The sequence below is a fragment of the Melopsittacus undulatus genome, chromosome 1 (assembly GCF_012275295.1).
Source record: "Melopsittacus undulatus isolate bMelUnd1 chromosome 1, bMelUnd1.mat.Z, whole genome shotgun sequence".
NCBI lineage: Eukaryota > Metazoa > Chordata > Aves > Psittaciformes > Psittaculidae > Melopsittacus > Melopsittacus undulatus.
This window is the reverse complement of record NC_047527.1, coordinates 102,922,201-102,950,167: the sequence shown is the minus strand read 5'-3', so window position 1 is coordinate 102,950,167 and position 27,967 is coordinate 102,922,201. Positions and strand designations below refer to the sequence as shown.

Below are 27,967 nucleotides of genomic sequence, written 5' to 3'. Positions count from 1 at the left end.
AATCTCATAGGGGAGTCTGGGCAAAGGTTTACCTGTTTCCTCCCCTGGTTTACAAAGTGCTTCTCTCCCAAACTCTTATACAACATGCAAGGGTGGGAAAAAATTGTTTGGGGAGAAGTAATACCATGGGAACATGATTTTGCTGACTAGAGATTTGTAAAAACATATTAATATGGGAACAAGCATATCAAGCAAATATTACTGCTGCTTGATCACAATAGTTAGTTCTAAGATTTATTTTGGCCATTTCTTGGATGAAATTGCAGGAGACCAGTTCCTCCAAATTGGGGAGGGAGAAGCAACTGAAATTCCTGTCCTGAATTTTCCTGTTAGCCGAGGAATTGCTTATGATCATTAACCTGTTGGCAGGGCACTTTCTAACCCAGAGTTACAGCTGCCTGAAATGGAAAGTACTCACTTGACTGAGAAAGAGTGATCTAAATAGGGGCAGTTTCGTAATTTCCTACTTTCCCTTGAACCCATCCATGGCTCTCAGGTGGAAGAAAAGCCCTAGAGACCTGTGGCACCTCTTAGTATCTGGTGTGGTATTTGAAACTACTATCTGCACCCTGATCTGTGCCATTTCTGCCGCAAAGGGGAGGCAAGAAGTTATTTAGCAGAAACTCTAAAGCAAGTGATGGTCTTTCCACTGGAACACACATCAGTGAAAGAATCAGGTTTTCTAATAGCTCAAAACCCTCGGTTCATCTAAATCTCATGCCCCTTTAACAGGCTCTTCCATTTTGAACCCTCATGCCATCTATTTTTCCAGACCCAGAAATACTAGTTACAAGCAAAAACAATACCAGAGTTACCTGCGTGGTCAATATTACTTTAAATTACTTGCAAACTGGATTTATATGAAGGATAAATCATATCAGAATAATCCATTATCCAATGCTCTGTCCTATCTGCTGCTTGCATACTTGGAAGGAGGATTTGTTTTACATGTGAAGATCACACTGACTGTTCAGACTCAAATTACAGTGACAGTAAAAGGGATGCTCCCAGAGGAGTTCTGCAGAGTTGGGGGTGATGCCCCAGTCTCCGCCGGAACTGAGAAGATGAGATAGAGCAGAAGCATTGCAAAGGTTGCAAACTGTGGCTCCCTTGTCCTTTTCCCTCCTCCTTTCTGCCTCAGCTCTCTGAAACACCCTTACTTGTAGAATAGAGGGAACCCATGCATGGAAACTCTCCATGTTGTGCTGAATTCAGAGACCTGCAAATAAACTCACATCCTAACTCACAAACAGATGAACTACCACACCCTGCTTTTACCACCTGTCTGATGTACAGCAGAGCAGGCTGGTGATGCTTTGTGTTGTTCTGTCCTGCCTCTCAATGCTGCAGGAGAATTGCTCTTAGCACTACTTTAGGCAAATTTCAGCTGAGAAAAATACCTAATGTGTGCTGACCTCCAAAACCTCCTCCCCATCTGCGCTGCATTTTTTGAACGCTTATCACAACGGCCAGATGCCAGTTCAGCCAAATCCATAGGAATGCAGTAACAGATACCAGGATCAGGCCCAGAGCTGGCTATGATCCAAAGCCTACTAAAATAAATGGGAGACTTCCCAACAGAGTCCACATACATTTTACATATCTTCATGCCGTTCTGCTAAATGCTGCTAAGGTTCATAGAATCATAGATTATCTCAAGTTGAAAGGATCCATAAGGATCACTGAGTCCAACTCCTGGCTCCTCACAGGACTACATAAAGCTAAACCATTTAGCTAAGAGCATTATCCAGACACTCCTTGAATATTGGTCCTGATCCCTGCACCTCACCTGAGTTGTGCTATCAACCTCACTGGTGTTTGAACTAAGCTAGGTTGAATATTTTTTCCCGATTTTGGTTCCATTCAAATATAACTGGCCAACAAGTTCAGCTCAAATGGAAGTGTTAACAGGCTTGCACCTCACTTAACACTGTGAATTGCAAGGTTTAAAGATGGCAGCAAGAACTCAACTAAAAGCAGAACAGAATATAAGTATCATTAAGCAGAAAATACAGTGAGACCAGATGAAGTCCTTCTATGATTAGGAAATCACAGAATCCCAGAATCCCAAGGGTTGGAAGGGACCTCAAAAGATCATCTAGTCCAACCCCCCTGCAAGTGCAGGGTAACCTAGAGTACATCACACAGGAACTTGTCCAGGTGGGCCTTGAATATCTCCAATGTAGGAGACTCCACAACCTCCCTGGGCAACCTGTTCCAGTGCTCTGGTCACTCTTACAGTAAAGAAGTTCTTCCTGATGTTAACGTGGAACCTCCTATGCTCCAGTTTTCACCCATTGCCCCTTGTTCTATCACTGGATATCACTGAAAAAAGCCTAGCTCCATCATCCTGACACCCACCCTTTACATGGAGCCTTTCAGGGCACATCTGACCTGATTCCACTTCAAGATGACACATGCTTTTCATATGCTTTTTTCTCTTCTTTAACAACGGAGAAAATATGGATTTCTAACTCAGCTTTCTGGTTTTCAGCTGGAGATACCAACAGTGTCAGATATCTGCCTTTGGCCAGAGCTTGGGCTAACCCTGGGTCTCAGCTACCTTTGGCTGACTGCTTCCCTACCCCCATGTATTTTCAGCTGTCTAGATGCCACAAATTCATCAGCTCTTTAAAGCACCAGAACCTCACATATTTTCAGTGAACTCTAATAATCTAGGTAGAAGTATACATCTGAAAAGGAATATCATGTCTGGGGGGCAAATTTCTATTCCCAAGATATATGACAAGTTTCACAGGCTTTTAAATCAATTCTCTATAGCAGTAAAATAGTAATTACTTTTAGGGTGAAGAGGGTTTGTGAAGTGAAGAAAGCAAAACCAGTTTTGGTTGTGTTATGGATAGATAGAGTATAAATGGGGATTTAAATATATGGGTGTTCAGTCATACTTATAATACTTTTTATTCAGGGGTCTAAAGCTTCCCAAAATTGCATTAGATAGGCAAGTATTATTACAGATATACAAACAGCTCTCCTTGGAGCACTGAGAGAGTATATAGCCTCTCCAAAGCATTTCAGTGAATTGAGAGAACAGAGTTGAGAATTCCTCTGACTTCTTCCTCTGAAACCACTCAGGAAAAAACTCTCCATCCTAATACACTTCAGCATTTTCTCATTGTCTGTACAATTTGAGTGAAAGATAAAAAAGAGAACCACCAGACAATTCTTTAAAAGTCCTACTGCATATCAGTCTCTTGAAAAATACAAAGGAATGCTACTTACGCCATAACAATAACACTGAAATCCAGCCAGTTCCAAGGGTCTCGAAGGAAGGTGAATTCTGTCATGCAAAATCCTCTCGCCAATATTTTTATCAGTGACTCAAAAGTATAAATACCAGTGAAAGTGTACCTGGGGAATAAAGTGGCCAAGATAAGCAAGAGCATTAGCAAGCAGTAGATGGCAGGAAAAGCAGAGGCACACTCAGCTCAATCCTGCTCACATGAGACATTCCTGTCCCTCTTGGTGTTGCTCATGCAAGTCATGGCTGCATTACCAGGCTGTGCACAAGCAGCTTCATGTGTGGCCCAAGGGACATGTAAGAAAAGGGAAAACACTCATGACAGCCACAGAATGAAGACAATTTTCACCAAAGGGTGTACTTTGATGAATCCTCTCTCATTAAGTCAAGCATTAATACTAACTACCCTGTTAAGCTGTGCTACAGGACTTTTGAAACTGTGCAATCACCAGTGAAAGAGGAATGGATTACGCCCCATTGCTTGTTGTTTCTGTAATTTGAAGGAGCCTGGTTGTTCCATTCATACCTCTCATCTCTTCCTGCCCAGGACACTTTGAAGGACAGCAGGTTAAAAAAATGTCCCCAATTAGTTTTATTAGCTAAAAAGAGTATTCCTCTTGCAACTTCCCTGTTCACTATCTATGGTAAATTACATCATCCCTCAGAATTAAACAACAGAATTCCCTCACTAGGAAAGAGTAAAACAACTCCCACCCAAATACTATACATAATAATTTTGACCTGCTTGACAGTAAAAGAGACACAAGGGTGTTTTTTTTCCCATAGTAAGACAAGCTGTTTATTAACAACAGCCGCCTGTGATGATCTCGGATAGAACATACATCTTACCTTTTGTAATAAAGATGATGCTTGTAATAAAATTTAGCAAACTCTCTGTGGAGGACGAGAATATATTTGACTTACAACATTCAGATCTGTTCACCCAGGGATCTACCTCCCATCAGAGATGTACTTCAGGGCATACAACATCTCTTTTTTAATGTTTCTACTTGAGACATGTAGCCCAATGAGACTAGGTATTCAAGGCCACATCTCAATAAAAATAGTAAATGTTTAGGATCCACCACTGTCGTTCCCTACACCTTTTCTACAAATGAAGATGTAGATGATACCAAAGCCTATTAAAAATACCCCAAAGACACACCTAAAATCCCACAAAACACAAAATCAGCCATGATGTTAGGGGCTTTCACTGGAAATGCTATGTTGAGCTTTCTGTTCGGTCCCTAAACATCAGCAGATATAACGGTGTCACCAAACACAAAAAATTATAGTAGTTGGGATTCCTGTTTGGTAAAAAAATAAAATAATAAAAAAAAAAGGCGTAAGCAATTAAAGGTGATATTCTAAGGAAGAACTTCATTATGCATAAAATTGAAATGTTTTCTCTCAGCTGTATTCTGCTGTTCTACAGCAGGGCACACACACAAGACAGTGGCAAATCCCTTGCTCTCCAGACACCATGTCACACAGTAGAGTTAGTCACACATGTTATAAAACCTCAGCATGCCTCATCTTAAAATGGAGATTCATAGAACAGGTTTTGTGCAACAGTGGGCACTGAATGTTTCTCACATCTCCTTTTTGACCATACACCTAAGAATTATCTTGTATCTGATTTTTCATGACACCTATTTAGTTTCGCTCTGGTATTTCAAATATAGGTCACCCATGTGACCGTCTCTTAAAGCATGTGTATTCAGTAATACATGCAGAAAACACATGCAAAGAACTAAAAAAAAATACTTAACGGTACATAAGCTCATTAAAATGATAAAGCACTTGTATTTATTCAGCATGTCAGATGGTTTAATTGATTGTATAATCATCATCTAATTCTAAATGGATCGGGCAAAGTCCTCCAGCAACTGAGCAGCTTCTTTAACAACAGAAAAATTTTTACTGGAGGGAAGTTGAATTGATTTCTTTTTTTCAAAATGGTCAGGAAAATGTTTTAAAGGAAGATCTAGGCCAAATATTTGCACAAGGTTACTCTTGCATCCCCTGGTAAGTCTCTGGAACAGCAGAACAAAATGGATTAAATGTATTGCTTCCAAATCCGATATTAATCAATTTGAATTACAGTTCATTTGGTTATTTTGCTCCTCAGAAGTCAAAAGCCTTTGATTTAATTCTATTCATTTGAGGAGGGAAAACTAAGAGGTATGAGGAAACAGAAGAGGAAACATGGAAGCATATACTCCATGCTGCACAAGTCCATTTGCATTTGTGTTCTATGTTTCTTCCATGTTCTATTTGACTCACTGATAACATCATCCCAATTTTCCTGCTTACAGAACACACTTTGATATTTTTTGTTTTGTTGATATTTGATATTTAATGTTTGAATTCCCAGCTGTAGACTCACTGACCAAATTTTGACTCACATTGATGAGATGTCCATGCTTCAGCTGAATACATATGACTATGGTACTGTATGATAGTTTGAAACAGGAAAAAGAACAACATTGGGGGAAAAGTCACAGACACACTTGAGGGTACTACACTATACGGAAATACATGAAACATCCTGGGATTAGGATGCTATTGTGATCAGATGAAATATTTGGTTCAGTGCTGTCTATAATTAGTAATTTATGGCCTAGAAGATGTGCCCTGCATGATTTTAAGAAACTAAAAATAAGGGCATTTTACTGTCTTTCCTTACAGCCCTGAGTAGACCAACCACCAGGCTATCGAGCAGCAGATGGCTGTGTTTATCATATGTCAGTCAAAAATAAAAAGTGTGTTCTGATTGGTTCAATGAGCCAAAATAATTGTTTAATGCACTGTAGGTTGATTAGCTTGTGCATCTGGTATCTGTTTCTAAGACAAATATTTTAAAGCAACTTAAAGAAATGAAATGGGTTTTCTGAAGCTAGTTCACCTTTTTAAAAATTAATTAAAAAAAACAAACTAAAAACAAACCAAAACAAACTAAAAAAAAAACAAACCACCTTTAAGTGATACTTTTTTTTTCTTTTTTCTTTTCTTTTTTCTGAAGATTTGGCAAACTAAAAAGATTGGAAGATAAAAGTATTCCCAGACAATTTTATTCTTGCTTCTAAGGTATGTCTATCAATGATTACAGGGGACTACTACTCATGGTGAATTCAGTCCAAAAGAAACTTCTACTTCCAATAAATTTCAGATTAAGGACAGAAGTATACTCAGAAAGTATTTTCTGAAATAATTCAACTTAAACTCCATCTGCCTAGTCTAGTGTGTCCAACCATTGAATCTCTTGCATGGGAACTGTGAAAGGCTGGAGAGTTTCAATTGAGTTCTCATCATATGTGTTTTCATTCAGACATAGCATAGCAGAAGCGTTTAGCAGTAAGTATGAGCTTGGCAGACTAAAAAAAGTTGTTAGTTTACTTACTAAGGGAGTTTTCACAGGCAATAAACCCCTGGGAAAACATTTTGTCATGACAGATACTATCATTGGTATTACTAGAAAGAAATTAGACCACAGCAAACAAGAGGAAAAAAAGAATATAACAAATGGAAGAGGAAGGATGGGATAAGGATAGGGCGGCTGTAAACCAGCAAGGATACTTACTCAACATATTTATTCCAGGACGGAGTCTCTGACTGTGCCATGAACACACAATTAGTTAAAATAGTGCACATAATAAACATACTGAACAATGTAAATAAGCAAATTAAGGAAAGCAACGTATATGTTGTAAGACTTCATAAATTTTTGTCATTTCACACAGAATGTGACAGCTCACTCATAATTTGCAAGTTGCTTAAAAAGGACTATAGACATTTGTTTGTAAGTACATAAGGAAACAAATTATTATATACACATAAAAATTATATGGAAACTTTTCCTCCTTTTTTTTCCTTTGCCTACATTTTTATACATTATACAGTAAACAAACGTACTGACTCTGCAGTCTTCTGAATATACAATACCCAAATTTTACAGCTGTGTTGGTCAGATGACAATGTGCATAGGTGCACAACTTTGTATGAAAAGAGGGATTAGTCTCATTTAAGTATCTACAGAAAATCTGTGTCTGCAAATTCCCATTATATTTTGCATCCTGAAACATTTCTCAGGCTTTAGGGAAAGTTATAAATCTGGTCTTTCTAATCTCTCTAATGGGTTTGAGTTCTCACTTCCAGTATAAAATTTCACCAAAAGCTAATATGAGTTTCACAGCACCAGTTTTAAGGCTTGGTCTGCAAACTGGCTTGTCTTGGTCTGCAAAGCTGGCTGCCTCAGCTGAGGCATCAGTTTCCCTAATTGGAGGCTAAAACAAGCCTCCCAAGTGTATAGTCCATGCTCTTAGCTGCTAAGCTGTGGCCACAAATACAGAGCGGAGTGCCCTCAATCAAATTCTTGAAACTAAAAACACAGTTCACTGAACTGCTCTCCTAAAAGCACGTCATTATCTGTAAAAATATTACAAAACATGATGGGATTCTCCTGCATAAATAATAGGTCCCACGCTACTGCAGAAGTTGAACTAATGAGTTTAAGTGGACAGAAAATAAGGCAAAGGAAAATGGCCTGCAACTCAGTCAATAGGCTGGGACTCTTCTGCAGAGATAGGTAGCCTCCAAATATTAACTTGTTTTGCCTTCATTACGAAAAAAAAGGTAAAATAAAATAAGGTGTTTGTTTGTTTGGAATTTTTTACTTTTTTATTGATTCCGTAGGTGTCATATTTTGTTTGAGAATAGTGATGCAAGAATATAATTTCAAACATATACCCTGAAACATTTGCATGAGAATTGTCCTTTCACAGAGTCAAAATCTATGCTGGAAAGAGTGGAATGTTTTCCTATGGGCCACATAAGCAGCTACAAGGTTAAATTTGTCGAAACCAACCTGTGTATTCCCCAGTGCTGTTGCAGAAAGCAGTAATTAAACTCAAAGGGACTCCTCCTCTCACAAACACTTTCCAGTTCTCAGCCAACACCTACTGAAGGACTGGGATGAATATCTGATAGCCAGTCACATTTTCTCATGTCAGCTTGAGATACATTTTTGTAATTTGTGTCCATCTGGTTAACACAATTCGGCTTTAAGCTGCAGCTAGCCTAGAAAACACTGAATTACTTTTTCAACTACAGTGAAATGCTATGAAAAGAACAATAGTAAGACAGAGTAGTGTCTTCAGGCCATGCCAAAAAACTGCTGTGCTTCAATTTAGTTCCAAGCAAAGAAATTCCTCTATAACCACCTATTTTAAGATCACTAGTGTGATTTATACATCCCTGTTTCCTTGTGGTGTAAGATGAGTCTAACAGATGCTCACTTACAGGCAGGTGTCATCACCTTATTCAAACACCAAAGAGAATACACAGAGAAAACAGGTTGAAAATGTAAGAGGTCAGCTTTGGGACATCAAATACACTATGAATTCAAGCAGTTTCATGACCAAGCTGGAGACTACAAAGAACATAAAAGAATGAAACATTTCAAATGGTCACACACCAAAGTCAGAGATCTGTATTAAAAGAAAGAGGTAAAAAAAAATACATCCTACAGAATGAAAATTAGCATTCCTACTGCCTGAAATCTAAAGCAATTGATTGCATTAGAAAAATCAGTGTCGATGATCTACTCAGAAAGGACAAAGTAAAAAGATGAAATTGAGAGACGCTTTTCTTATCTCAAGATAAGAGATATATTAGCAGCATTGGCTGTTACCTCTCTTAGGACTGCTACTAATTCCAATTTTTGAAAACCTACTGATCCATGAGTTGACATGGCTAACACATTCAGAAGTATGGGTTGGACTCTGTTATGGACCACAACCCAAATATAGTAAGCTACTCATCAGGATTCTTTCTGCAATAAATTAACCTTATTCTTTCCAATTTGAAGTTATAGAGTAAGCTTTGCACAAACGGGTTCTAAAACTTGTAAATTTTATCTCCTAGCACAAAGTTATTGAGTCAAACACAGCATACTTCTATTCTAGACTTCATTATGATGGATAATTGTTAATTAGCAGACTGAATATTAGAGGTTTCTAAGTGATCATTGCCAAATTACATATAATATGTGCTAGCAAAGGTTAGTCCCAATCAATAGTATATATAATTGGTGCTTGACAAGGTCTCATTTTCCCTTATGGAGAAAAGTGTGTAAAATCAGATGGGAGAAATGCTGAAAGCAGAAAATATGAACAAAGATTGAAAATTCTTTAAGAAGAGTTTGGGGGTTTCTTTTTTGTTCTTTTTTTTCAATGGGCCAGAATCCATAATTCTTGCTTCAAGGAAGGTAATTTTGGTCAAAACCCCATTCTGGATCTGTGGCAAATGGCAGCTATCTATAGTACCTAGAAAAACAAGGAATAGCAATTGCTATGACTTCATATAGGACTGCAAACTGCTTGGAGAAACTAAAGACACCACAGAATGGTCCTCAGCTTGCAGGCTAGAAGAACTAAGAGGAGTCTTTTAAGCATAAGACATCAATGAAGTGTTAGGAGGCGGAGACTGTAAAGGAAGATGCTAATAATAGCTAGTAATGATGCAGAAGGCAAAAAGCATTGATCCATTGGGATGCAGACCTACACTCCCTATGTCCTCTGTGACAGAAATGGACCAGGGTCCTTTTATGAGGCCTCCTAGATTCCAAAGAAGAGGAGAAATACCTACAAAAGGCTTAGGGATACATTGTTAATTGAAGTAATTCACCTTACTAGGAGGTTGTGGGTGTTTTTTCCTTTGGAAGAGTGCATTTTTGAATGACTAGACTAATTAGTCTGTCTGGGTGAGCAGTTGAATATACAGGATCTATCCTGCCTGAAGACTCAGAGGAAGAACTCCATATACAGCTACTTAACCAAGAAATGTGATACCCACAGCTTCTATATAGGACAATTTTACTCTGTCCTCTCTATTTTGTTCTACTGTTAGCCTTCCTGGTACACTTAGTGACTGGAAATAGAAATATTGCATCTCCTAGAGAAGATGCTTCAGACACTTCTGTGACAGGGCACCATTTGTTAATACACTTTTTTGGCTTTTGCCCTGAAGAAAATAAAGATTGCTTGATTACACTCACACAAGACAATAGATCTAGTTCCCAGATTCATGTCTGTGATATTATCTGCTTGAGTACTTGCCTATTCAGGCTCCTTTTTGCCTGGGATATTGACTGCCTGCTCAGCCAATTGGCCTTTGTTTTTCAGGTTGATGTGAAAGGTCTTTATCGACAGAAAACAAATCAGTGCCTAATGCAGGAACTTCACCACTGTTTCACTGGGATTACAGCTGTTGCCTCCTGCCTGTGCTTGCCAAAGATTGAGCTGTTGAGTTTCCTGACATTATCAACACAAGGTGATAACTTGAGCCTTTCTGTATCTAAAATGCTATTTACATTGTGACCTTCCACTCCCACAATTTACAATATTTCTGTTCCTGACATATCTTTCAAATTCACTCCTCTGTGGTCTTTATCCTTGGAAGTAATGTGAAAAGGATTTATTGTGCACTTTTCTTTGGGTTGACTGTTACAAAGGGTATGCAGTTTCTGGGTATTACACACACTTGTGATCTCTTGGCTACACCAGGTGGTGTAGAAGGAAGTAAGCAGAAGACGGAAAAGGTCTCCAAAGCTGGAGGCAATGTTCAAATGTACATGCTGTTTTTCTCAGTTAAATTTTCAGATTCTTCTCTTAGCCATACCTGTGCCAATTCATTGTCTTCAATTAACTTTAGCAAGGCTGTGCTGATGTAACTGTACCTAATAAACACTGTTGGGTATGCAGCAGCAAGTGCTGCACTGCTTGCATGCAAATCTGATCCATAAGCAAATCTCTCTGTAAAACTGTATGGTGTATTCTTAGTAATCATAATAATATCCTGGCTGATATCACATACTCATTTTTGCATAGACTTATTGTAACTAGAAGCTTTGCCTATTTTTCCTCTTGCTAGATCATCTATATTTGAACTTTTTATTTTTCCTCACTATATGGAAGACCACTGGGAATCTGGTTTCTTTCTGTTTTTTTTTTTGTTTGTTTGTTTGTTTTGGTTTTGGGTTGCCTTTTTTTTGGGGGGGGGGAGGAGGGATTTGTTTGGTTTATTCCCCCCCTGAAATTTGATAATAAACCAATGATTCTAAGACACTACCTGCTTTGTATTTATTAGTTCTCTGCGGTGGACATAAGCATTACAGATGAGGGATTTTTGCCACTAAAACATCACATGATCATCACAGTTGCATGTGGAGCCTGAATTATCACTGTCAGGTCTCCCATATGCACCCCAGAGAAAGAAGGCAACCCATGAAAAAAAGGTGCAGTTTTAGTTATGTTCACACAAAGCTGAACATTTGGGTCCATTTGGTCTTCCAGAGAGATGCGACTATTTCAGAATATAATGTTTCTGTGTCAGTGTTTAAAACCCAAGTGAAAACCAGACACTGCAATATATCTTGCATGACTTCAGAGCTAGAGCTAAGGGAAATCAGGCATCACCCTTCCATCAAAAGGTCCATCAGGCAAGCCTGTACTTTCATTCCTAGCTGTATAAAGTGTTTCAACAAGCAAACAAACAAAAAAAAACCCACAAAAAACCCCAACAAAACACTATTTAAAAAATGTTTTGTTTCAGGAGATCAAAGTAATTAATTTCTGAGGCAGTTCAAAATTAAACTGCATCTGCATATGGTGTCACAAAGTCTCATGGGAGAGGTTGCTCAAATGCTCAGTAGCAAAGCACTCCGTCAGTGTAGATTTCCCAAGGTATGCTCCAATCTCCTGGTTCCCTTCCTAAGGTATTACACTCAGTTTCTTCCACTGGCTCTTTATTAAACATATTCAGGCCCTTCACACCTCTTAATCCTGAGTAAAGTCAGCAGACTCTGTAGTGCAGTTCACATTATCTGATGCCAGCAGTATAATACAGCCACTTTCACAGTTCACATAACAATATAAAATGAACCAAACCAAAATCCAAGTGCATTTCTGCTTCTGCAAGCAAATTCAGCAGAAAGATTTAAAACAGCTTAATGAAATAAAATGGTTTCTGACTTCCATCCATCTGTGTTTAAAAACTCTATAAAATACATGAGGAGGGAAATCAACAGAAAGGATATGAATGTACCAAAATTTTAATTGCTGCTCTTCTGATTGGATGGAAAGGACTAAGTATATACAAGGCAGGAGTGGCACTAAATCGAAAGATTGTCTTCCCTTTGTTCAGTACTATAAATGTCTGGAAAACAAAATAGAAAATGAGAACATTCAGTATTTTCATTTATGCTCAGCTTTTCCCAGCCCATTCCCATTGTGAAGTTCCTGCCAGGATCCCACACTTGTTCCCCACTCCCCTCAAAACTGCCAAATTCCTTTTCACTTAGTGAAGAGTTTTGTTCAAGACCCTCACAGCAGAGCTGTTGCCTGTCCTATTGCAATATCCGAACTATTTTTCATTCCTTCAGTCCTTACAGGGTCCTGTGCTGTCACCTCCATCATAAAAGGCTGGGAGGAGAGTGGAATCACCTTTAAAAATAAAAATTACACAGTGACTAAAATGTGGTGGAGGGACTTTTATGATGTGCTCTTCCCAAATGCCAGAGACCTTGCTATGTTGTTACTTTATTTTCTCTACCTTGATTCCTTTGTTGCTCTCAGTCGATGTTTTTTGTCTCACCAAGTAAGCAGCTGCATGTGGCACAGCTCCACAGCAGGGTCCAACCCTGGCACTGAGGTATTGTCATTGTACTCAAGTTAATATGGGCAGAGGAAACCAATACTGTGAGTTACCTTAAATCCAAAGTAATGCTGAATGGATGCTTGTCCAACTTACAAAGCTTGGCAAATACCCCCAGCATTCACAGAGCAACTCATATGCACTCAGAGACAGGATCAAGACACCAAATAGACAAACTCTAAGCAACTTGCCCACCTGGAGTCTAAGACCTTAATGACACTAAAATTGCAAATGTGTATCCTGCTGCTTGTGCCTGGGGATAGCAGGCAAATTAAAAGGTGAATTAATTCTGGCCATTCCAGGTAAGTAATCTATTTGTCTTTATCAATTTAACTTTTATTCTGTAGTTCTTGTACCTGTTTCTCCACTGTTTTAATAGATGAAGCATTGTGGTCATACGAATTCACTGACTACGGGAAATAGCATAGCCCAAAATCAGGAACATTGGTATGTGAAAGAACTAGAAGCTGCCTAAAAATACACTGTACTTCCAAGCCTTATTTTGTCCTCAGTTTTGTGAAATGTTTGGAAAGGGGAATGACCTGTAGTAAGCAACCAGCCCAGCTCTGCTGTCAACAGCCTTTTGACAGAAGCTGTGTGTGCTGTTGTGGCTTTGTTCCAGCCTACACGTGATTCCTCATCAGGTGATGCTTGCTTTGGGACTAAGCTTACCCTTCTGCAAAGAGCCAGCACGGCACATGCTACTCACATCTCCCTTCAGCTCTGTTTTGGTCATCTTAAACAGTGATGAACTATCCTTCAGAAGGAAAAAAAACAGTTGCTCTCCAGGCATGGTTGTGGAGGTGTCTCCTGCTCTTGTGCAGAGTGCTAGCACAAGACTGAAGTCACCCAGAAGCCCTTAACATTAAGGGGCTTAAGTGATAAACAACAGACCTGTGAAGAGTCAAGACTCATACAGAAAACAAGATAGGGTAGATAAAAACCTCTGGCTTAATTTAACACGGCTACTGCTCTGCTCTTTTCAGACACTGTATATTCATATTCAGAGTTATCTGAAAACACCAAAGTTTTAATTATGCTTTTTATCCCTCTTTGCCCTCACACTTGGATGTTTTGTGGGATTCCTGCCCAGGCTGAAACTGATCCTTAATCTGGAAGAAAACATTTTTACTGGCTGTAGAAAGATAAAAAACCAGAATGCTCAAAACAGAGCAAAGCAAAGAATCATAGAATCATAGAATAGTTAGGATTGGAAAGGACCTCAAGATCATCTAGTTCCAACCGCCCTGCCATGGGCAGGGACACCAAAGAAGCATGATGGCTGGTTGGTGCTCACCTTACGATCACTGTAGAAAGGGTCAAGGTCCTCCAAAGGCTCCGCAATGAGCTCTGGAGGAACAGTCCCATAGATATCGGGCAGCTTCTTGCAAGCTTGCAAATCAAACTGAGGCTGAGGTTTCTCCTCTTCACCCAGCTGCTCTCTGTATTCCTGCTTTGCATTCCTTGCGAGCTTCTCCGCAATTCGTTTCTCAATAGCAGCCAAGGATTCAGGCGTGAACCGGTGGAAGCTGTTAGTACCCGGTGGTAACAAGAAGTCAGCCATCTTTTCATCCTGCTTTGTCTTTTCTGGTCTTTACTCCTAGTAGTGGAAACAGCTGAAATGAAAAGTACCACAGGTTAACGACAAGAGCAAAGCAAGAAAAACAAAACCATCAAAATGACAAAAAATAACCCAAACAACTTGTAGGCTCCGTATTACCAGGAAAGCATCTATTTTTGTGTGGTTAGTAGAACATCAAGGAAGATAGAAATGACCAAAACTGTAATTTCAATTAGGAATCACTCACAATCAAAGCTAAAAAGACTTTGTAGATAGGCTATAGAGTATTAAGGTTTTCAGGCTCTTGGGATCCTAAATCTAAATTAAGGGGCAACTTAGATTCATACAAGATTAAGTTTCATAGAAAGCCACACAGATTTGGATTCCTAACTCATTTTTGAAAACGCAGCTCTGGGAGTGGATGAACAATGTGCCTAAGATGACTGCAGGGCAGATTTAAATCAGCCGATCTCTGGCCACATGATGCAAACTCTGAAAATGCCCCAGCTGTTGTATTCCAAATTTAAAGAGTGAAAGGTCAAATTCATATTCTTAAATCACACAGAAATTCTCCACAGTCTCTATCTTAGGGTTTTGCAACATTATTTTTATTTTCCTTTGGGTTAGCAAATCCTGTTTTCAAAACATCCAACAAGACTTTTGAGCATTTTCTTCTCCTCGTACCCTACAATCTGAAGGATGCTAGAATGTGCTTGCCAAACCCTGAGACCATCATGAGTGCCCTCCAAGCTGAATATCCACTGCTACCAGTTCATCACATCTGAAAACCATCCATCCAATACCCAATAACCCAAACCTGAGAGGCCTGACCATCTTGGGTTGATGGTGTTTCACTGTTAACACTTCAAATCCCCACCTGAATTGAAATGACTGAGAATTGCCACATCCCCTCAACTTACGTGAATAAAGCAAAATGTGAAATACACAGCAGAGTAAAAAGCTGTCTTGTATCTTCACTAAACATGGGTAGCTGTGAAAATTAATGAAAAATTCTGTTTGAAAAGGTATGAAGCTTATCCGTGTTCTAGTAGCCTGTAAAATCCATCCAAGTTCACTGAAGCAGTCTTTTGCAATTTAATACTGAATTTCATGGCATGTTTTTTTCCAGCAAGAGAAACCCCCACTACACAACAATTAAAATTCACTTCATAGAAGAAACACATCCCTTGTTTTTCTACCACCAGCAGACCATTCATACTGAATCCGTATATAAGCTGAAGACAAACAAAATAGTAGATTTTGAGGTGGGCAACCCTATTAAATTTGTAGATGTGTGCAGGATACAATTCTTTGTTAAGCGGCAATTGTTGTTTTCTGCTTTCAGATGGTATTTGTCTATTTACAGTGGATAGTTCCAGATAGTTTGCTTCTATTAGGCTCTGTGATGACAGCATTTTTGTTAGCAAACAAGACTTTAACTGGACTCTGCATGACAAATAGCATATTTATTGACTCAATTTATTTTAGTAAAGTACTCTTTCAAATAGCTAGTTTCTCCCATTCTGACTTAGTTTTAAAATGAATTCATTAAATTGCCATTGATCACAGCCTATCATACAGGAATGATTTAGTAGAGTTTGTATATTATACTCTGCATTACTGCTTGTTTGAACCAGCAGGGCTAAAATGAATTAGCCTTCCTGGAGTTTGGATACTCTGACATTCTTCTTTATTTAGATTTATTCTCTTTATTCCTTTACCCTCTCCCGCCACCATCATTTGTTTTACCCCCTTCCTCCTGAAAAACAGGAAATTAGAAGCTTTCCCAAAAATTGAGTTTTCTTGTGCTCAACACTTTGTGACTCAGCACCAGTGCAAGCAAATACAATTTTACTTTCTATAAATGACATCAGTACAGGTGGCCAGAGAATTCTCAGAGTTTGTTGTCATTTCAATTTTTGTTTCTTCACAGTGAAACCTGTCTCAGACCTGAAGGAAAGAACAAAAATCAGCAGTTGATCTGTACTTCTGGAACGGCATAGTCTAGTTCTCTAAACAGGAGACGAGGTCACTGTGCGCTGCTAGTTGAAGTCTAGATAATCATGAGCACTGTGAAGATAGTGAATGCGGAATGATTGTTCGCTTTTCCTCATAATACAAAAATTGAGAAATTTCAAATCAAGTCACAGATTAATGGTTTTAAACACAAAGATGTTGTCTCTGACTAAGAAAATCCCCTAGCTGCAAAACCCGGAAAGACTACTTACGTTTGCCCTATTTTTACACTCTTCCTAGGCTACTAGGCTGGAGAAACCTGTCATCTCATTTTATATACTTTTGTCCTTACACAGTGCTAATGCCAACATAAGACAACCTACGAAGCCTTGGGAAAGGGCTCAATCTGCCTTCTGATTGTGGCTGGCCTGAGCTTGTGCAGGCGCAGAAGCACATAGAAACCCAAAGCTAATACCCCCAAACATCTGCAAGTGCTTGAGATTCACATCACACCAACTGCCTGTTCCCAACCTACAGAGACATTCCCTTTGCTGGAAAACTGATGGTAGCCATCTCTGCATCATCTTCTCCACATACCTAAACTGGAGGAATGGCCATATAGCACAAGGTACACCAAGTACTTCTATGAGATGGTAAGAGAATGTGTGGAATGTCTCCACTAAGGGACACGGAGAAAACTTCCTTCATTGCAAAAGCTGAATCTTCACAAGAAACTTCAGCATCCTTCTCAGACTTCCTTAAAAGCAGTCATCCTGGCAACATAACTGGTCAAATTTTTATATTTTATTTTTTAATATAGAGGAGGGTGAGGGAGATAAAATAGCCAGAAAAACCTAACTAAAATTGGAAGTTTTAATTATTTTTAAAGGAATTATTTTTTGTTTAAAGCTCTCCTTTATTAGAAAATTGAATCAACTTCAAACTGGTCAAAACTATCTTTTCAATTTCATCTGCAAATTCCTGAAAGATAGCTAACTGCTAGGAACACGCAGAAAATCCTACACAAACTTCGTAAGAGCTTTTGCTATTCTTCTATTTACCGTTCCTTAAAAAAAATACATTTTCCATCATTCTTACAACTGAAAAATCTTTACATATTTTGACTTCATATAGCATATAAGTTCCAAATTTTAATATATATACTTAGCCTAATTCTTTTTCAATTTCATATGTTTTCAGGAAACGGGAAAGATAATTTCATGGGTCCTTTCTATGTCTAATTTCTTTTAATCTATGAATTGCAAACATTTCTACAAATAGCCAGGGTTAGCCCAGATGTTTCTTAAGAGGGTAAGAAAGAACCACAGTTTGAAAAGGGAAATCATCAATGACTGAATCAAAGAGCTGGAATGCCATTTCTTAAGAGATAATAGCTGTTGTGATTCATGTTTTTACAATATAAGCCTGAATTTTTTCCATTCCTCTCAGGCATATTTTTGAAGTACAAGGCTTCAAACACATTGTTTCTGTGATATCACCATGCACAGAATGAACATTTCCCTCTTGCTTTGTCAGTTAACATCGGTTCCTGCTGATAAAACTGTACTGGTTAGGTAAACAAAATGTGCATGCGAAAATAAAGCCCCAACATGCATATTTTCTAAGGCATGGCAAGAAGTAAGAACAGTACAAACAAATAAGATGTTGCTATCTCCTGTATTTATTCAGAAAGATAAATGCCATTTTCCACTACAGTTTTAGCCCTGTTCTCATAGGCTTAAACCACGCCAGCTCAAAAGACCTCTTCAGTTCTCAGGACACGGTCTGCATGCCCTGCAAGTTTTTCCTTGACTCCACGTAGGTGGGTGACCAAAACCAACACAAAAGACCACTTTGGATGGTAAGTTGCCTGCAGGTGTGCAAATACAGGGAAAGTGGGTCCTGCTCACCTCCACCTAGCTCCCCACTTGCTCTTGCATGGGCTTTGTGGACTCGAGACTAGCACCTTAGCACCTACCAACCCCGCACCATGGTTCACGATGCTAACACTAGTCATCAGGGAGGTCCTATCCCTCAGAAGCAACAGAAGAAGCAGAGGCTGAAGTCCTTGCTGTGCACTACACCTGGTTGCATGCTGACTTCAGAGAAGTCACAGCTTCTTGCACTTCCATTTCCTGCTTGCATGATGACATAGGATTTCTTGCCTGACATGGTATCGTGGACACACATGTATGTATTTCAGACACTTGGCAATGATAACAAATGAGCCAAACCTGAAGATCAAAAATGTGAAAGTGGCACTCACAAACTAAAGGTTAGAAACCATCACACATGCTCATCTCTATCAGGATTGTATTCATTAAACCCTACTGATCTCGACCATGCCACTCAAGAAGCTACTACTGACCATGGGCTGGGAAGATGGATTATAGACTGTGGCAGCAAGTATGTTTCCATTGCAGTTCTGGTAGACCTTAAATCTTACAAAATAACAATCAGGACTCCTAAATTCTCCTTTTGTTTAAGAAATGTTTGTGACTAAATAGAGACTTTGCATTTCTAACTGTTGTGGTAACAAAAACAGTCATGTTTGAGAATACATAGAGCACAGCTGCCTTTTATTCCCCCACTCTTTTCCATATAATCTCAATTTTCTTTGACCTGCAAAGCACGGTGAAACATGAGAATAATAGGCTAGGGAAATAAAGAACAATACAATGACAAATCAAATTTAACGTTATCGGCCTAGATTCCCAAATTCTCATGCAAAAATTTATACACACATACACACAAACATTTGATCATATTAAGTGAGATTACAAGGTGATATGGGATCACATGCAAGTATTATTCCAACCATGAAGTAATAACTTCATGGAGAACTGGTTTTAATTAAGATCAAATAAAGACCTTCTACATAAAGATACATAAAGATCAAGAGGCTAAAGGAGTCTAGATGACTTAGACGCTTTTCATAATTTTACTGACAATCAACAGGCAACCTCTTGAGACTTAATTCCCTTATATTTATGCCTCACTTCACATTCCACAGCTAAGAGATGTCATGGGAAATTCTTTTTTAGCTGAAAAATTTCAGTAGCTGTTACTACACACTTTGAGGGTCCGTGTGCTCACATCAAAACAAGGGGGAACTGAGTAATACAGTCCTTGAAATTTTACACAGCACACTCATTATGTCTACTTAAACCAATAGCTGCTTTGTTTCTTTTTTCAACAGGCACAATTTTGTCAAGACCATAAACAATGATTTTTTTGCAGTATGTGTTTCTAACGCATATAATCAGCCTCATCTCCATCTGGCATAAATCATCACAACTCTGCCCATCCCAGGGAAGTTACAGCAGCTGGGAAGTGATGTATTAGGACTATGAATAGTCAGATAGAAATGCTTTCTTTAAAGAGAATACCTTCACACTAGAGAGTGTGCAATTGAGGTTTTAAAGTAATGGCCTAAAAGGTAACTGAGCTTGCAGGGAGCTAGACAACCATGGGGGATTTTTGCAGGTGTGAGGGCAATCCGTAAGTGCTGCTTCATCCAGAAACTTGCTGGGTGAGCTCAGAGCCAAGGGTGTAAAAAGTGCTCATCACACCAATGCCTGCCAGGGGCTGGGCAGGCTCCCATGGCTGTCCTGCAAGGGAAAGGGTTTTTTTTTCACAAAAAACTGATGGAAATGTCTGCAATGTTTAACTCCAGAAGATTTATGAAAAAAAAAGCACTGAAATCAGCCCTGGACTGACGCAGGAGGAGCTGTGAGACAGAATTCCTCCTGCTGCCCACGTCACAAGGCAAACCTGAAGGTTGATATGGCATTGCATAATGCAGATTTCCTGAAACAAGCCCTGTTTGTTTCACCATGCATGCTGACCAGGGGCAGAAATAAGTACGAGAACTCATTGCTTTCACATTACTGGGGAAAAAAACAATCTAAAATGTCCAACCCAAAATCTCAGAGTCACTGACCCACAAGCCTTTCATCACTACCAGTTCTGCCTACACTCTGTCTTCTTTTAAATCCAGTTTAATGAGTTTTGCTGGCATCTCACTCATCAGAATTGCAGCACTCTGACATTACCAATGACTTATTGAGAAGATAAAGTCTTCCAAAAGCTAACACGTGCTAAAAGGAAATGAATTCAGAAGATTTCATCCCGATATTGAAACAGTATTTGGGGATGACAAATGTTATGCCAAGAATTAAATGCTGGCACTAAGTCTTCTCTTATGATAAAATATGTATTTTTAGTAAGCTAAAAATATTCTGCTTTTTTTGCAGGTGTTTTTATTTCAAATTATGCTGCAACCAAATGACATAAATAAGCAAGAGGGAAGCAGCACATTATAGTTACCAATGCACATTTCTATGTTTTGCTGAAAATTATAATTCTCTGCACCCAACAGGTTTTCATACCTATTTTAATTAACTAGAGATTGGCCTCAGAGTTATTTTACTATAAACTACTCAGTCTTCAGATCTAGGAAAAGATTTCTTCTTTGATACTCTGAACCAACAGAGCTTGCAAAGAGCTACCAAGGAAGAGAAATGTTTTCAGCTCAGGATGCAGTCACTAGCTTTTGAAGGAGAAATAAGAAATCTACAGAACTCCATGTTGTGCCAAATATAATATACACTGTTCACACCTTTAGGTGCTTTGAATGCTCACATGAATAAAATGTATCAAATCTAGTCTATTTTGTTCACAAAGTGTTTTGTAAAGACATTCTAAAGGATATAGGAAGTTGCAAAATGGTTATTAAAATATATTCTGAAGCCATTATGGGAAAGTTACACTGATGAAAGAAAACCGGTTTTATTCTGGACACCAAAAGCTTGGCTGCATGCTTCTAGAGGAGAGCGAGCCACAGCTTGCAAGCTGTCTGACATACTACCACAAAGTTATAGGGAAGGCATCACTGATCCTCCCCATCTAAATTATGGAGACACATTTCATCAGCAGGGAAAACCAACAGACTTACAAAAGCTATCACCAGAAGTGGCATGTTTACATTGAAAAAGATGGATGAAACTCTGTAAGCAAAGCTAAGGCCTCTTTCACATTTTTAGCATTGAGCTAAGGACAAATATGACATAACAACTGAACTTTGGTTTTAATAATGAATGGAGCAATAGAGGTTTTCCTTCTTTCAGGTGACATAAAAAAGAAGAGGCTGAGGTAAAGGGTCAAGAAAATACTGGATGTTGAAGGGCTGGGAGAGAAGGACCCAAATCATACAGAGTTAAGCTGTGGGAGATGGCAGGTTCCTCCCCCACATCCCACAGATATGATGTGAGAAAACAGGTCCTGCCAAGTCTGCAGCATCTAGGGCAATTTCTTCCATGACCACCATCCGCCATTGAACTCCACCCCATCCATACAACTACAGTACACCCAACTTCCCATCCTTCTCAACCTCTATCCTTTTACTATTTTTTAGCTAAGAAAATAATCTCATCCTCCCCCTACTTTATTCCAACTTAACCTTTCCACAAACTTTTCCCTGCCCACACTGATAATCCCCAAGTGACATTCACACAATCCTATGTGATTTTGGCACAGCTACTTTATTCTTCTCCTTGTCCCCTGAAATGTGTCTCTGTCTATAGTGGTAGATTCCCCTGGACAAGGAATGCAGGGCCCATTTTTGTCTATGGTCTTGGATGGTGTTCGGTGCTAATGGAACCTCAGCTATTGGCAGACATTTTAAATGCCTTTACAATAAAAATACACAGGAAAAAAAAATGAAAAGGGACAGATTTAGATGTGCACTGGCAAAATTACCTTCCCTAGTATTGGAAATGGAAACTCATGAAGGACAAATTGAACAGGGACCCTGTCTGGGAGTAGCTGGTTGCTGCTTGATGGGGTATATTGAAGATTTGATTCATTATTTAGTGCGCTGTAAATTTGACAATAGTATTTGGATAAAGCTAGTGGATCTTCCACTCTGCTGGAAGAGATTTCCCCTGCCTCGAGAGACAGAGAGAGATTATTGCTGTCCAAAGAGGAGGGGTATTCTGCCCGTTTGCGATTGAAAACCGCCTGGTTTTGGTTGCCAAGTTTAGGAATCAGAGCTAAGAGCTTACATGGGCTCTGGGGGTGCAATCCTCAGCTCATGTCAATCAAAGGGAATATTTCATGTGACTGCAATAGGCAGTGGGTCAGACCCCTGGCGTCGGAGAGACAGAGTTATTTAATTTCTGTCATTCAATTCAAATGTGTTTACTTCAGCGACTCAGAGTAGCTTCATGGAAAAGATGCAATGGATGCTGGTGCTGACTGACAGCGACTTGATTTGAATTACATAATGCTCTAAACCATTATGTAAATGAGGCCAACAGAAGCACAGAGGCAGGAAAGCCAGGGATTTTTCATTGTTTTGATTTCAGGGGTTTTTTTATACCTAGTAGCCTTTAACACTAGCACCAAGATTGACACCTCCCAGCTACTACATTTTGCTGGTAGGTTAGCTGAATTCAAGTTTATTTCTCCTGACACTAACTACAACCTAAAGTGCATCCTAGCAAATGATGGGGAGCATGTGAAGAGTGGTGAGCATGGATGATTTTAGAGATATATGAGTGACTAACATTACCAGGAGAAGTTTTGGCTATGTTGCACTGATGTCAATGAGACTCATTTTTGAGAACCCTGTGGCCCTCCTGAATATTCCTCCCCTTCTCCCCCATATAATTTCTCATATTTTTACATGAAAAATTATTTCAGAGTAAATAACACATTGCACAAACAATTATTTTCCAAAAGTCATGACATTTTCTGTTAATTAGCAATAATATAATCATCCAAATAAAACTGCTGGGGACATTGCATTTACTAACAAGCTACATCCAAATACGCATTTATGTGTCAACGGTGCATGCTTGAATGGTTGGTAATATTGAGTTGGGCCGGAGGCACAATGCACTGGAAGCATACAATAGTGGCCTAGTAATGCGAACCCTGTTGTGGCTTCTTGCTTAATTTACCTTATGGGACCAAACAGTCAATGAATAAACCAGAAAATAATACATCAAGTGGCCTGTGAAAGAGAAACATACAATGTTATCAATGCAGGACATTTTCTAAATGGAAATGTACTGGCTCCATAATTTGAGAACTTGTTTGCACTACATGAAACAAAAAAACACTATTCCCAAAACTAACTTTGTTACTACTAATAGACGTGATAAACAGCAATTGCACCAAGAGACTATCCAGTATCTTGACCCTAAATCCCTTCCAATAGCTAGGGTTCTTTCTGTGCTAGAGACCCACAATAACATATGACTACTGGAGGCACGGTAAGAGCCCCCAAATGGCATTATATCTATGAGATATAATAGCACCCCCTCTGATAGGGGCCTAAAACAGTAGAAAAATAACTGCACTCTTGAACATCAATTTCTTTTTTTTTTTTCCATTATCAAGTCAATTTCAACTAAAACCAAAAAGTTGGTATGAAAATCGAAGATTCTGGCCAGATCTCAATTTTTAATTTGCCATATACAGTGCTAATAATTCAAGTACTGCATCCTTCTCTATCCATTCACTTACATCTTTATCCATGCTGTAGTATAGCTCCTGAGCTTAGACAGGACAAATAATGTATTCTAGAAATTCTAGTCTAAAAAATGATATGTACTGGATATGCAACTCCTGTGAAACAGCCTCATACAGCGGATAGGATGAATCAACTAAAATCTAGCTTCTCTGATGCATTGGAACAGAATAGTCAAACCAAAGAAATGCAGGATGCTAGACATTCAGGGACAAGTAAACACCACTAGGACATGAGTCATCTCTCCTGTTTTGCATGACTACTTCAGCGAGATAAACTATGTTTCAGATCCTAGTGAAAATTCTGATGATTTATTAGGAGACCTTAATTTAGGTGTTGATCTATGTATCTGTGAACTGATGGTCTATGCTTGCATGTCTACTTTTCTCTGACAGAGTAGGGCTTCTGGACTGAAATTTGTCCCTCCAAAAAAAAAATCAGACTATTATGGATTATGATGTGTTAGCTTTTCTTCTGCTTGACTCATCTTAATAAAAAAAAAGGACCAGCTACCTCTAAATGCATGGTTGTAAAGGGACAGAGCATGGAGCTCTTCCGATCCAGCAAGTGGCAAATTCTAACAAACATTTCTACAACAGTTTTCCAAAGCTGAAAATTACTTTACAACATGAAATATAGATCTTCAGTTTCAACAAACAACACACTTTTAACTAGTTGATGACAACCACGTTCCCAGAACCACGATTATTCAGGTTATCCTAATGCTCTTTGACTGACAAATCTCTGACTTTTTTTTTCTACAAATTAAAGGGATGTTTCATATCTGGGTTGTGCAGTTATATGGGTAAAAGTAGTTTCAAGTTAATATTTTAAAAAGCAGAGTGAAATAGGGATGGTGGGATCCATAATTCCTAAGGTAACACAATGAAACAACACAAAATAGAGCTGGAAATGCACATCCATTCAGATTCACAGCCAATTTCCTACTCCAGTCTTGGGCTTGTCTTGCAGATTATGTCAAAGCATATAGTGATTTTAAAAGTCAAACAAGTGGGATGTCACAGTTCCTTCTCTTCCCACACATGTGTGCAGCCTCACTTCAAAATGTGTTTCCCAGATTTTACTTCCCTTCCAAAAATATTCTTGACACTTGTAGTGCTAACTCCAGAAAAGCTGTCTGGGATCCCAACTCTCTCCTGCCCATCTACTGCCAGACAGAGAAGACAAATGTAAGTGGGGGGAAGAAAAGAAATATATTTGGATGACATTTCACTGATTCCCCTTGCCCATGTCTCCAGGATATATTTGACACTCTCCAGGGGTCTAATAACCATCCTTTACAGAGGATGGTTGTTTATTAGGTTCCCTTTACCTAATAACCACCTATGGTGGATTAATCTGGTCTGTGGTTGGGGGAGTTGGTGAGCAGCTTGGTGGGCAACTGGCAGCCAGAAAAGGTTAATCCACCATATCATGCTTTGTGGAAATTGTGCTTTTCACTTGACCTCTAAACAAGTGACCTGCAAAGAAGTTAACGATGTCCTGGAAGAAATGGTCACAGTGGACCAGATTGCAGCTTTGTAATGCAGCCTTCAGCTTCAGCATGACTTCTCCTGTCTCCCTTTTCCTTCCCCCCAGAGGGATGAAGCCAGCAAAGAGAGCTGTGTAAAATGCTGTCACAAAACACAAAAGAGAGCCTGTAAGCCAGCCCTTAGGTCCAAGCGAGAAGAACATCTAGCTTTAAAGATAAGACCATTAAAAGCATTACTGATCCTCTCAGTTCTTAGAATTTATAATATTCCCAGATGAATGTAAATTAAATTGAAGATCCACATTAAGAATGTAATGGGAAGTCTCACTTCACATGCTTAACATTTATTCTTACAGTGGCTTAACAAGAATAAGATAGACCAGGACAGAGTTGTGCTGATTTATCTTAACTCTCTTCTCCTTACACACATGAAGCAGAAGCATATCTTAGTGCCTGGTCTATTTGTATCTATTATTTAGGTATGGCCTGATAGCACAGACATCACTGCCTCTATTTTACTCAATGCACACTGTCACAAACCCAAGAACTGATGGTTTAAGTGTACTTTGCTTTCTGCTGGCTGGTACAGACAGGCAGCAGAGACACAGGCCCATGTCTTCAACTCTTTCTGACACAGCTAGTGATGCCATCAGCTCTTGCTGTCTCATACCTCACTAATCACCTCCTTCTCCCTGTCCTGGCATATACAATCTAGGTCCATCTTTCCAAAACTGCCTCCAAACTCAGGACTAGGAATGTTCACCACGCTGACCCTGCTGCTCCTGCTTATTCTCATATCTCTTTCCTCATTTGTCTTAAACTAACGTTACTACAAAACAAATAGAAATGTTTCACTGCGCATGTCTTAAAATAGAATTGCAATCATCTCTGCTTCCGTTACTTTAAAACTAAATTTATCAACAGATTATTCTTCCATGAGGTTTAGCACACGAGAAGTCTTATGTTTTAAAGTTCAATCATTTCACAGTTATTTATGAGCAGAAAATCTTATGGATTAATTTTATAAAGAACTACAATCAGCTTGGAGATCAGATCTTCTTTTGGTGTAAATGGCCAGAACAACTCCACAGCCCATCAAGACAATTTTTAGCATGGTTTTTTGTTTGTTATTTGTTTGTTTGCTTTTAATATTGTTTGCTGTGTTCACAGATGATGTGCAGCTGAGAACCAATAAGATAAAATATAAAGGTTATAATTCTTTTTCAGAAACATTTTCAAGGAAACAGCTGAGATTCCTATGACTGAATAAGGAGAGAGAGAGAAAAAAACAAAACAAAACAAAAAACCCTATATATTTCTCTGGGGTTTTTTATTAGTTTAGTTTCTACATTAGACAGTTCTTTGAGTGCAATTGATTTTGTAGTTTCCTCTGTAGTTTCCAATTAATCATCCTCCTTCTTTGTGAGGATGTTTTACACAAAAACAGGAGACAGGAAAACATTTTAAAATAGGAAAATGTGCTTATAAAACCACAAGACTGGCATGGGTATGCAGAAGTGCAGGTTCTGTATGAAACCACCCTTTTGAAAGGAAGGGGGAGTACTGCTGCCTGCCATATGTAACAGCTGACTGCAAATTTCTTATTGAAACTCTTTTTCTATAGAAAAATGCTGTTCTAATAGAGAAGCATTTTAGTAAAGTGCATCTACTTTGAGATACAAATTTTTTTTCTACAACAAAGAAGCCTCCAAACCAAAAAGGGAACAGATTTCTCTGACAAAATCACAATTTTTCACTGTGGCGGAGGGCAGGGCAGAGAATATTTTTATCTCCAAGAATGATGGGAAACAGGCCAGAAATCACCATAATCACATCCCATTACTGGTTTTCCCACTGACTTAACACCCCTGTGTTTTTATTTTTAAAGTATCTGAAAAACAACGAGAACTTTACACAACCACTTTGATCCCAATATAAAAAGTTATTTTAAAATTATTTAGACAAATGACATCTCTTTAAGTCACAAAGCAAAAAATGTGACAATACCTATTCAAACCCAGGAAAACACCCTTTTCTTCTAAAAGTCATCATTAGGATTTCACCCAAGCATAAAACTTGCAACTGAGGACAAGAATCTTTTGGAGTTTTGAATGAGTTACAACAGGATTATTACAAAAATAAATAAAAGATGAGCAAGCTGCCACTTAAACTACGGATTTCCCACTGCAACAGCTTCAAAACTCTCTTGAAACACAACAAATTGAAAAAAAGGGGGAGGCAGACGATAAGGCTCTATCTAACTGATAGCATGAAAACATCAAGCACTTTGATTCAGATTAATAAATAATGATGGCGTGTTATCCAGGAAACAGTGCGATGCCAAGTCTGTTTGATCTCAGACCAACTGTTGGGTAAAAGTATTCTGAAATGCTCTCTTGGGCAAAAGGGCCAGTTGCATCTCATCTCTGGGACTTTGATTATTTA

The 27,967-nt window shown here is 38.8% G+C and overlaps 1 protein-coding gene across 2 annotated transcripts in view; it reads right to left on the bottom strand.

The window, feature by feature from the left end:
• The window catches only part of LOC101874699 (sodium channel protein type 5 subunit alpha-like), a 168,495-nt gene extending 153,955 nt beyond the window's left edge, over positions 1-14,540 (bottom strand). For both annotated transcript variants that reach the window (XM_005150025.3, XM_031049886.2), the window contains exons 1-4: positions 14,274-14,540; positions 12,360-12,478; positions 6,846-6,935; positions 3,244-3,372 (exon numbers count right to left, since the gene is read on the bottom strand). In XM_005150025.3, coding sequence (XP_005150082.2) covers positions 3,244-3,372; positions 6,846-6,935; positions 12,360-12,478; positions 14,274-14,540 — 605 coding nt within the window. The remainder of the gene's footprint in view (positions 1-3,243; positions 3,373-6,845; positions 6,936-12,359; positions 12,479-14,273) is intronic.
• Positions 14,541-27,967: the final 13,427 nt, after the last annotated feature.